Source organism: Elephantulus edwardii, unplaced genomic scaffold (genome assembly GCF_000299155.1).
Source record: "Elephantulus edwardii isolate Elephantulus edwardi_28Jun2011 unplaced genomic scaffold, EleEdw1.0 scaffold00090, whole genome shotgun sequence".
NCBI classification, from domain to species: Eukaryota; Metazoa; Chordata; class Mammalia; order Macroscelidea; family Macroscelididae; genus Elephantulus; species Elephantulus edwardii.
Window position 1 is genome coordinate 1586005 of NW_006399840.1, and position 12385 is coordinate 1598389.

Consider the following 12385-nt stretch of genomic DNA (forward strand, 5'->3'; position numbering starts at 1 on the left):
GAATGAATGGAAATCCAAAATCTCTGTGTTATTTAAAATTATTAAAATAAAAAAAAATTTAAAAAGGAAAAAAAAATCCAGTCTGGTTTCACACTCTCTGGGCTGGACTGTTGGTTCTCAAGGCAGTCCATGGTATGTTCAATACTCTTCTCCAGCACCACAACTCAAAGACATCAATTCTTGCTATCTTTGGTCACCATGCAGCTCTCTGCTACAAAGCAAGTAATTGTGAACACTAACCCGGATTGGGGCAGCTTTGTCTCTACATTAATATCGTTGCTTTTCAGCACTCTGGAGAGGTCCCTGACAGTAGACTTTCCTAATGCAATTAGTCTTGATTTCCTGACTGCTGACTGTAGACTGAGTTAACGGAAATAGTTAATCCAATCGCTTTTTCATCTATCCTGGTGCTAGTTGGCCCTTTTTGTTTTCTTGTAGCTTACAGCCCTAGACCTCCTGCAGAAAATGCTTCAGGTCCTCCTCAGTTTCAGCAAGCAAGGTTGTATCATCTGCATAAAGCAAGTTAGTGGCCCTGTTACAAAGCACAGCAGTGGCTCTGAGAGAGTGTGTTACAACATTAATCAAAAATCTTTTTGTCTAGTTCTTAACAACATTATTTACGTTGGTCGAACTGTCCATACTTCATTTATACTTGGTGTTACCTGTCACATGAACAAATGTCTGCTATCTTGTTTCCCTTCTCATCCCTCGTAACTACTAATAAACACTGGTTTCAGTATACATACCTTTCCTTATCTTTTTATAATACAAGTAAGATAATACAAAATTTGTCCTTTGGTGATTGATTTACTTCACTCAGTATGTTGTTGTTGTTGTGTGCTGTCAGAACTGACCACAGCTGAACCTCCAGCAGATTTTCAGAGGCAATTAATCACATGAGATTGTCCATTCTTCTGCAGAGCAGCTGGTGGATTTGAACTGAATACCTCTGGAGAGGGTGAAACCAAGTTTCTCCATAGAGGCTAGGATTTTGAAGCTCTGTCTCATACACTTTTGGGAATGTGGCCAGGAGGGACTAATCTTTGAAGAAGGGTATCATGTTTACAAGAGTGGAGGGACAGTGCAAGAGAGGCAGACCCAGAATGAGATGGACTGGTACAGTAAGTAGGGCAATGGGGGAAGGTGTGTCAGAGACAGTGAGACTGGCTCAGGACAGGGCAGGCTTCAGAGCTGATGCACAGAGGGTCTCTATGAGTCACAGGAGACTTGACAGCACACACTCCTTTAGGACTGCAGCACAGTTTCTTACCATTAGGTCACCAGTATAATTCCCTCCATATTCATGCCTGCTATACTTTGAGAACTTACTGCTAATCTTTGTGAGTGTATGGTAATCCATTCTATGTATATATCACATTTTGTTTCATCAGCTGACATGGACTTAGGTTGTTTCAATCTTTTTACTATTGTCAATAGTGCTGAAACACAGCATTTCTGTTTGGAACTCTAGTGTATATTCCTAGAAGTAGGATCACTGAATTATTACAGTAATTCTATTACTAGGTTTTTGGGGATATATCTGACTGTTTCCCACGGTGGATGTATCATTTTAAAATCAGTGCCACTTTAAGAGTGAGATTATATCTTGTCTAACCTGAGTAATCGGTCTTTTTCTGTTTTATTCAAAGGTTTTGGGAGAAGAGCCAAAGAAGCAGGGTAAATGACCAATGATCATTCAATGATTGTGATCTGACCAGGATCATCCACACTTTAGAAATGCTGAAAGGAGTCTGTCTTTTTTGCTGATTTTCTCTTAGACTGTAGGCTATTTTTTTCCCAATTCTTTTGCTAAGCAGTGAATGGGTTTTTGCTCATTTCCTGCTACTTACTCCAATTTATTATGGAAAACTTGGTCAATATTGCCACAAAAGACGAACTGCACTGGCAAAAACGGCTTCCAAGGACCTCTCCAGAGGACTGAGGAGCAACGATGTCAGTCTAGAGACTAAGGTGTGTCTAATCCAGGCCACAGTCTTCACAATTACCTGTCATGCATCCAAGAGATGGACAATGATTAAGGATGATGGAAGAGGAATCGATGCTTTTGAGGTGTGGTCCTGAGAAGAGCGCTGAACATGCCATGGACTGCTAAGAGAATATATAAGTCTGTCTTGGAGATGGTGAAACCAAGTCTCTCTTTGGAGGCTAGGATTTTGAAACTCTGTCTCACACACTTCAGGCACGTGGCCAGGAGGGACCAGTCCTTAGAGAAGGACACCCTACTCAGAAGGGTGGAGAGATAGTGCAGGAGAGGAAGACTCTGGATGAAAAGGATTGATACAATAACTAGGGCAATGGGGGTAAGTGTCAGTCAGTGAAACTGGCTCAAGACAGGGTGTACCTGAAAGAGGCTTCAGGTGGCTTAAGAAAAAAGGGACAGAGAGACAAAGCAAGGAAGGACCAGTTCTTGAAGATGGACATCATGCTTGGAAGTATGGAGGGACAGCACAAGAAATCAAGACCCTCAACGAGATGCACTGATTCAGTGACTAGGGTAATGGGGTAGGTGTGTCAGAGACAATAAGGTTAGCAACGGATGGAGCAGGGTTCAGAGGTGTTATACACAGGGTCGCTATGAGTCACAAGCGACTTGATGGCACATTACAACAATGACAAAATGTACAAAAAAATTTTATGTAGTCTTCATTGAAGCTCAATATTAAGAAGATAAAGATTGGGGGAGCAGGTGGGCAAGGAGAAAAGTGCAACAATGCATGACAGGAAACCATGACAGAAACCCCAAGTCTCTGTAAACTTCCATTACAATTAATTAAAAAAAAAAAAAGACAAGAAAAAGATTCTCACCACTAGGCCAACTGGCAGAATCATGATAGATGGGGAAGAGATTGAACTTATTAACAATTTCAGCTTGCTCGGCTCCACGATCAATACTCTGGGCACCAGCAGTCAGGAAATCAAATGATGAGTTGTACTGGGAAAATCTGCTGTCAGGGACCTCTCAGAGTACTGAGAAGCAACGATGTCAGTCTAGAGACTAAGGTGTGCCTGATCCAGGCCATGGTCTTCATAATTACTTGCTATGTATCAGATAACTGTATAATGACTAAGGATGAAAGAAAAAGAATTGATGTTTTTGAGTTGTGGTTCTGGAGGAGAGTCTTGAATATACCATGGACCACTAAGAAAACAAATAGGTCTGTCTTTGAGAGGGTGAAACCAAATTTTTCCTTGGAGGCTAGGATTTTGAGGCTCTATTTCACATACTTTAGGCATGTTGCCAGGAGGGTCCAGTCCCTGGAGAAGGACATCATTCTTGGAAGGGGGAGGGACAGTGCAGGAAAGGAAGACCCTGGATGAGATGATTGATAACAGAAATTGGGGCAATGGGGGTAGGTGTGTTGGAGTCAGTGAAACTGGCGCAGGACAGGCCTTTTGTACTTAGGGTCACTATGAGTTGCACAGCACATCACCACCACCACTATGTATTACAGGTTCACTTACCATTTTGATAAAAAAGAAGAAAAAAAAAAAGGCTAAAAAAGCAAATCAAAAGAAAACTAACCAGTTGTTATCAAGTGGATTCTCACTCATACAGATCCTTCAGTAAAAAGTAGCATTGCCCCAGGGTTTCCAAGGCTGTAAACTTTCAGAAGCAGATTGTCACATTTTTCTACAGCTGAACTTTGGACTGTTGCTGTTATGCACAGTGATGACATAGAAACCCTATGTACAACAGCTCTGAACCCTGCCCTGCCCTGAGTCAGTCTCAATGACTCTGATACAACAACCGCCATTGCCCCAGTTACTGTTATCACTCCATCTCATCCAGGGTCTTCCTTTGTTGGGCTGTCTGAGCTTGAAATCCTTCTTCAAGGACCAGCCCCCTTCTGTCCCTCTGCCCAAAGTATGTGAGACAAAGCTTCAAAATTCTAGCCTCCAAGGAGAGACTTGGTTTCACCATCTCTTTTGTTTACAGTAGAGCACTTAACTACTGAGCCACCAGGGCTTTTCACTAAGAAAAGAAGGGTGCTTTTCATCAGACCAATGCAAAAGAAGCCATATACTTTTCAAAACCACTTATTATGCGATTAAAGTACAAGCAAACATGTGAATCTGGGTAATCATCCCTAAAGATACTGAAATCCATTCTAATGGCTGGAATTATTTTTGGTTAGTTCAGACAATTTACATTTCTAACACTGGTAGGTCTGTGAAACTCATTTTAAGAAGAGAAGAAACAATAAAGAGCAGAGCTATGGGAGTCAACTTTCACAGCTGACAAATACAGAGTCATATAATTCAGATGCAGGCTCAGTTTAATAGGAAAAGCATTCTAAAACGTGTGTGATCAGTGGGATAGTGGAGGTTAGTGGGTGGAGGTGGGTGAAGTAATGGAAAGGTTTAATGGGGGCTTGAAAAGACAGGGAGGTAACAGAAATAGTAATTAATTATATAAAACATAATGTATAGCAATGATGTCTAAAACACAAAGTACATGTATGTATGTACACAAACTTTTTTTTTAAAAGTACTGTGGATCTATTTAAAGGAAATGGAACTTGCAAGGGCATTCACAGGCTCTCCTTTGACTTCAGAGACTTAGTGTAACAACAAATGCTAACTCTGAGTCCTCAAGTCTGCTAAGAACATCCCTGTCTACTGAGGATTGTCCTTTCCGGACATTATCAATTCTGTTGTGCCTTAACGTCACTTTCTGAAGAGGGCTTGGTAAGTGGGTCTTTTTCATCTATGAAGCCCACTACTGTGTGGATTTAAGGTGTTACAGTGGCTTAAGTTGTGTAACATGCAGGGCTGCTAATCAAAAAAGGTCAGCAGTTCAAATTCATCAGTCACTTTGTGAAAGAAAACCAGACAGCATTCTTTGGTAAAACATAACAGCTTTGCAAACTTGATGAGGAAAAGACTTGACGGCAGGGAGTTTTATCTATTTTGGTTTGTGTTTTTTGTTAGTTTTTTTTTTTAACATGATGTGGATTTGATGTTCTTGGTCAAATTGTCACTTCAAAATGAGATATAGATAGACAAAACTTTCAATCACACAGTGTGAAAAAGACACTGATGAATAAAAGACATTCTGACAAGAGTTTAAAGCTCATTGAACAGTTATCCTTCTAATAAAAGTACTGGCAGAGTAATAAATTCTCTCAGAAAGAGAAAAGGAAGCATGTATTTTCCATTACTCTACAGTGGTATCAATCAGTCTTTTTTTTTCCAATCAGTAGAGCATGAAGACTAAGCAAATTTTACCTATCAGTCCTATCCCTACTAGGAGGTGTTGTCTCATTAGCTTGAAATACTCAGTTCTACTCTTTTCACAGGAAAGGTTAGCCTGAGCACATTTTGTCTGTATCAGTTCTAGATGGTAGCATTCTGAGAATGATCACAATAGGTGAGGTTTTTCTAATACAACCAATCAATCTTACTCTACCAAAGAGCACATTCTGATTTCAACTAACCATCTTGTTCCAAACATCACTAAAATTATAAGGGATGGTGAGATTAAAAGATGATCAGAAGATAAATATTCATGTGGAGTTCAGCACCTCTGTACCTAGAACAAACATCTTAAGATAGATTTTTCTCTGGAACTTTGTTTTTAACACACTGCAAAAAAGGTGGAAAGCTAGAGTAACCCAAATTTCTTCTCACAAGTCTTAATGGGAAAGAAAATCTTCAAAGAATGCCATCACAGTCAGCCAAAAACAAATTTTAAAAACAGTATGCATAGAGATACAGACTTTCTTCTCTACAGGCTTCCAGAATTTCAAGAAAACCAAGATCAGATCAACTTGGTTTGGAAACTCCAGACTAAAAATTTCAGACTAAGAACTAATCTGTAACAGGTTACAAGAGCATAACATTATTATTATTATTTAACCAATTTATTCTGTTTAGACTACATACCAGTTAGAAATCCAGGTTTATTAGTCATTATAGAAGAGTTTCCTGTCAATAACACATTGATGTACTTAAAGCAATCTGAAGAACTGTTTCTTGGGAGTGCTAGTAATGGTATGGCACATGGTAACCTCTATACAGTAAGAACAATGCACAGAAGGAAAAGCAGAGGGAATGGTGGAATCCTAAAGTTCTTTGATTTAGTTTTCAACCTAAACACAATAGTTCATACTCACTGCTGATTCCACCAAAATAAATAGTAAAAACTCTTTCTTATACACAGTCACTTAACAAAGAATATATAGGGTTTTTTTGGGTGTGTGTGTGTACTGTCAAGTCGGATCTGACTGGTACAGGAGGAGATTGTTCCTCCTTCTCCAACAGAGCATCTGGTGGATTCAAACAGCTCACCTCTAGAATATATAGCTTTTTTAAAAGGACTACAATTACATGTACCCATAAAAAATACTTAGTGTATCTAGTGTGCTGGAAATTTCCCAGTTTTAGCGAATGGTGTTTTAAACATAATCTTTCTGGAAAGCACTAAGAAAGAACAGTTGGATAGCTTTCTTAGGGATGATTCTAACAGAGAAACAAAAACCCCCACCCAAACCAAACCAAAGCAAAGCACTCAATCGGAACTAACTCATTGTTGACTCTTCAGTAGGTTTTCAGAGGCTGTAAACGGCAAGGGAGGAGACGCCCCATTTTTCTCCTGCCACTACTGGTAGATTTTTAATGCCAGAGGCACTACTTTTGGGTTAGCAGTGCAATTCCTTACAGACTGCACCATCAGTTTCCTTGGGATGATTAAGTAGCAAAACACAAGAGACACATATAAATAGTGCTGCTTGATTTTATTTTGCCCAGAAAGGATCAATTCAGATTAAACTGATATTCTCTCTCAACTATATGAATTAGCTTTCTAAAGCCATTTTTATTGGGAAACTTCATTTTTGTAGCTCTCTCTCTCCCAAGGTGAAATAAGGAGAAACTCATTCTATTACTCTACATTTTCCCATTCACTCCAGGTTCTTGATTATACCTTTTATTCAATTTCAAAATTTTATCAATGGTCTGCTGACTTAATTTCTAAGAAATCCTTTTTGCGCTTGTTCCTCTAACTTGTGCTCTTTTCTTGCACTCCACTCTTGTTCCTCTTTTTTGCAACCCACTTGGCAAAAACATTATCTAAAATTTGGCTTAGAAGGGAATATCTAAAGGAAAGCATGGAAGAAAAAGTACAACTCCTGGTCTTAAGGGCTACTGGACAGACAAAGACGTGGCACTGCTTTAATAGGGCTTAGGAGGCTACTAGTGGGAAGAACTTGAACAGGGTTGTATATAAAAGGAGGCAGCTCCAAGGAGAGCTCTAAAGAGGTCTCCTTTTCTCATGGGAGTTGATAAGCATCACAAAACCACAGCTAAAAGGAAAAAGAAAACTCCACCACTGGCCTTTTTTCGAGTGTGACCGCCTTCCCCTCGGGTCAGGGCCGCCACATGCCCAGGAGTGCGTCTGGATCCTTGAGGGGCTCCTTTCGCAGGTGGACAGTGCTTATGCTATACTGTAAGAGAGCCAGAAAAGTGCCCATGAGAACCAGAAACCAAACTCCCAGACAGCAGGATCATAGCTCTAAGCATCTAAGATGGAAAAATCAACACAGATAGCTGGGCACCATCTGACTGCCAGAAAAAAATGAGGAAGAGAGAATTCCCCCCACCCCAGTTCAATTAAATGGTGGTAGAAAGAGGGGGGGGGAAACCCAAACAAAACAAAACAAAAACAAAAACAAAAAAAAAAAGAAAAAGATTTTCTATGCTACAGCTGCTGAGAAAGACCAAAAAAACTAAGCCAAGGCCAAGTGATGAGGGAAGCTTTCATTTCTAAGGGACACAAAGAAATGAATGAAAGAGAAAAAGAAACTAGCATTTAAACTTCACTATAAAAAGTCTGTGTTATGAGGGTCTAAAGAATTAAAGAGTATTCTACTAGTCAAGAAATGGTGCTCTTGGAGGAAAGGAGATGCAGAAGACAAAGAGAGAAGGAAACAAAGACTTAATCCTGAAGTAAGAAAGAACAAATACACTAAAGAACTGATTCGCTCACAAAAAGTCATATTATCATAAATCAGATGAAAAAGTGGATAAAGCTGAGTGGAAGTATTAGGCTTTGATGTAAGAAGCCTTAGGTAGGTCACAGCCACTTTAGTCTTTTTAATTACTGTAATATATATAATATTATATATTATTTATTATAATATCTATATATATAATATTATATATTATTTATTATAATATCTATATATATAATATTCTATTATGTCCCTGCCTAGTAAGAAGAAAGCATTAACAAATAGATAGGTTTTTCATTTTCACTCTCTTACTAAATTCTTGAAAAGTCTCTTGACAAACTAACAATCTCAATCCTTTCAAGGAAAGGGACAGGATAGAATAACAATTACCTGCTGGAATATAACAGCAGAATTTCTAAAGTTTCAAATAACATGCTTCTCAATTAAGGATGGGAATGCTGTCTGAAGGTAATCAGCACCATCCTCTTCTCAATTAATCCTGACTAATTAATTCAGCTGAGTAAGTTTTAATTACTCACAAAGAATTTCCCCCAGATTTCAAGAGAACAGGGAACACAGTAAGCACAAAGACTCCAGAAAAATCTTTCTAAGACATTAGAGAAATGAAGCAATCTATTTTTTTTTCAGATTTTCATGTATCTGGTGTATCACTCACATATGCATTCCCTTGATTAAAGAGATAGGACATTCTGGAAAATGTGGTAAGTATAAGGAAAACTATTGTTCTGAAAACGTCAGATGACAGATATAAATGATCAGGATGTACTCTGGGCTCCAGCAACTTCCATTTTCTGACAGAGCTCCTTTAAAAAATATTCTTTATGTACAACAATGAACGAATTTTTTTAAAGAGAAAAGTGAACTGGGGCAGAGGAGTGGGGGAGGGAGGAAAATGTACAACAATGAATGAATGGAAATCCACAATAAAAATTTTTGTTAAACTTTTGTTAAAATCACAACAAAAAATGGAAAAAAAAATCCTCTATGGCAAAATGTGACGTAAAATTAAGTCTTTCGTTAAAATCACAATAAAAAAATTATAAAATAATTTCCTCTAAGGCAGAATGTGACCCCAAATTAAGTCAATCACTCTTGTATACACCTTAACAGAAGTTGACAACTGACCACTGCCCTTTCCCCACAAATTAAATCAGTGGTTCTTTCACTTCATCCTCATGACTCAGGGTCATCACCTAGTAGCCAAAGAAGGTGGCATAACTATTTATCTGAGTGAATAGTGAGATCAAGCTCCTATGTCAGGCGATGATAAGAAACAGCTCACAAGGGAGCTCTGATGGCCTAATGCAAGAAGCTGCACTGCAATCCCAGAGGTACGGGGTTCAAATCCACCAGATCCTCTGCTGAAGAAAGAGGGGCAATCTCCTCCTGTACCAGTCAGAACCGATTTGATGGTACACACACAAATAAAAAAAAAATAAATAAAATAATAATTTTTTTTTTAAAAAAGAAACAGCTCACAAAGGCAGAGTGGTTATTCTGAGAGGACAGAGACACTAGGGGCAACCAGATATGGTTGTCATCTGATCTTGGGTTCTAGGGGATCAAAAGATTATTAAAGCACAAATAAGACACACCAATGTCACACTTATTATCAGTATAAAATTTTAAGAGTGTTTCCTAGAACCAGAAAGCAAAGTTTCTTCTATTAGGATAAAAAGAAAGTCACTCTACAAAGCACCTCCAAAGTAGTATGTGGTCGTTCATTCACTTCAGTTTCTTCAGGCCAGAGACAGTCAAATCCTGGTGTTTTAAATATCATGTTAAGAAAACATCTGATTTAGAAAGAATGTAACATGCGGGATATCCTAGGCCCAATAGCAAAACCAAACTTAATAAAGGCGTCAAGAAGTTAGTAGAGAGGAGAAAGCAGGATATTGTAACTAAGGGACGGGTCAACAACTTCCATCTAAAATTAAGTAGAGAAAAGAGAATTAAACATAAATAGGATGACAATTTCAAAGAAATGATTAAGAGCCTCCAAAGGGTCCAAAGCACAGTACTTTACTCACGAGAAAAGAAAATCCAAATCTGAGATACATCACACTTCAAACCTGTGCATGAAATGCTTTATTGATAGATAACCAGTATCAGGACTCTGCTTTTCCAGTGCTCTCATAATACACAGGACAATACATTACCAGTAAGTTATGGATGATGGGGTGATCAATCTATACCCACTAGTAGCCTAGATCAAGTCAAAACTCTGCATTTTCTTTTTTTAAAAACTCTGCATTTTCAAAGTAACCTGAAAGATGAAAATAAAAAAAAAAGTGAGAGACCAGAACTTCTTAAGTTTATAGCTGACTTTGTCCAGGTGAGACTAAAGCATTTGGTGAACTTGAAGGAATCAGAGCTGGAGTTGTGAGATAGTTAAAACAAGAACCATGTTCATGTTTCAAAGAAAGTTTCTGCCAGGATCAATGTATATCAAGCCCTCGGCTTTATTCAAATTGTAACTTGGATGTGGTAAGGCTCCTTTGTCACTTTTCCTCCTTCATATTCAAGGGTGGCAGGTGACAGAGACATTAATATGAACAAAGACATTTCACCAAGGCGGCTCTCAAAACTCCTTCAGATCAACCTGTGCAAGGATCTCAGGCAACTCTGCTTCCCAACAGTTCCTCCTCCAGTAGGGTTTGGCATTTTACAGAACAATGACTCTTACAATTCAAAATGATATTTCAAATAGAGGCAAATTCCTTACCAAAAGCTCTCTGATCTTCTAAGGGATCAGAAAACGAAATTAAAGTGGTAACCGTCTTAAATTCTTATCAAAAGAATCAAATCTGGCGGGGAAAGCCACCTCAAAAGTTTTGAGTATGATACTCTTTAACTCAAAAGTTAAAGAGCGTGATAATTTCAAAGAAATGATTAAGAGCCTCCAAAGGGTAACTATCCATTGATAACTCTTCAGATCTCAGAAGAGGATTTAAGAAGATGGTGGAGACATTAAGTTGAGCTGGGAGAGTCTGTGGACTCGTAGTTTCAGTGAAGACCTGACAGATTAGTTATATTCCTTACATATACACCAGGAAGATATTTTATTATTTTGTTCTCTTACATGTCAGGAGCAAATTTTCTTTGTAAAGTGGCTACCCCTTGGGTCTGGTTAAAGGCCCACTCAGCAGGTCACAGACAGAAAATCTGAAACTAACAGTTTACTTTCTTCGTCCTCACTTTCAAGCATACAATAGGAGATGGGGAAAGACAAGCAAAGGCAAATGACGATCAAAAGTCCACTCCGCAGGAAACTCAAAGTTTATTTTCTTCTCCAACACTTCAAGGCATGAAATAGGAATATGGGGTCCAGGGAAGCAAAGACAAAAGAATGAATGATCAGATCCTCCGAACAAACATGCAAACAGAGGTATTTATTTAGTAAGTGCAAACTATTCTGAAAATAATCGGCGTGATGGAGGGGGCATGGTCAGGAAGAAGAAGCAGTGCATATGCATTTAGCACCTGCCAGGTTCGTCATTCTGTCTTAAGGGTATGTATAGTAGGGTGAGAGCTGCTTTCTCAAACCCCTACCCTCTAACCGCTTCTACTAATAGTTACCCGTACTGTTTCCCCGGTACAATCGACATGGTGAAGGGAACAGTAAAATACCTCGGTCCTAAATGTAAAACAGTATTTCCCAGACTGTGAGACTTGCTCCACTAGCATCAAGTCCAGCTCCATGTCGGTCCTCTACAGATCTCGGGCTCCATGCATCTTTCCAAGTCTCCACCCAACCCCACTCCCAGGAGGCCCCACCTCCCCCGACCCTCTGCTTCAGGGCGCGCGCGCCTTTCCCTTCGGAAACCTCAAAGGCTCTAGAGGCATCAACCCCTCGCCTCCAGCTCCACTCCCCTCCGCTGGGTCTCTGTGCCCCGATACCCATGGGCTCAGGCTCCTCATGACCTCAAGCGACCGGGGCTGCGGTCAGCGGATGGTGCGGCCGGCCCAGGTCCGAGCCATCCTCGTTCCGGTCCCGCCTCACTCACTCACCCTCCGTCACCTCGAGCACCTTAATCTGTTCCTCGGCGGCTGCCCGCACCTCCTGCACTGGGGAGAGGATCCCGGTAAGCGTATCCACCAGAGCCTCCTTCAACCCTTGGGCCACAGGACCTGGCAGTCCTGAGGCCGCACCAGTGGCCGCTGCTGCCGCCATCTTCCCTCGCTCCAGCCCGCCAGCCCCGCGGTCGGGACCCGCCACCGAATGACGGCTCCCGCGCGCGGCCAATCTGCGAAGCCGCGCCTGCGCACTGGCGTCGGGAGTGGGCGGGAGGCGGGGACTAGCTGGCCGGCTCCAGGGGCCGCGCCTCCCGCCACCTGCGCCGAGGGCGCCGCGTCCACCGTCAGCATCTCTTCACGTTCACGTGAACGCC

At 40.4% G+C, this 12385-nt stretch overlaps 1 protein-coding gene across 1 annotated transcript in view; it reads right to left on the minus strand.

Moving 5' to 3' along the window:
* The window catches only part of IPO9 (importin 9), a 60345-nt gene extending 48177 nt beyond the window's left edge, over positions 1 to 12168 (minus strand). Inside the window, exon 1 of the mRNA XM_006890544.1 lies at positions 12006 to 12168. Coding sequence (XP_006890606.1) covers positions 12006 to 12168 — 163 coding nt within the window. The remainder of the gene's footprint in view (positions 1 to 12005) is intronic.
* Positions 12169 to 12385: the final 217 nt, after the last annotated feature.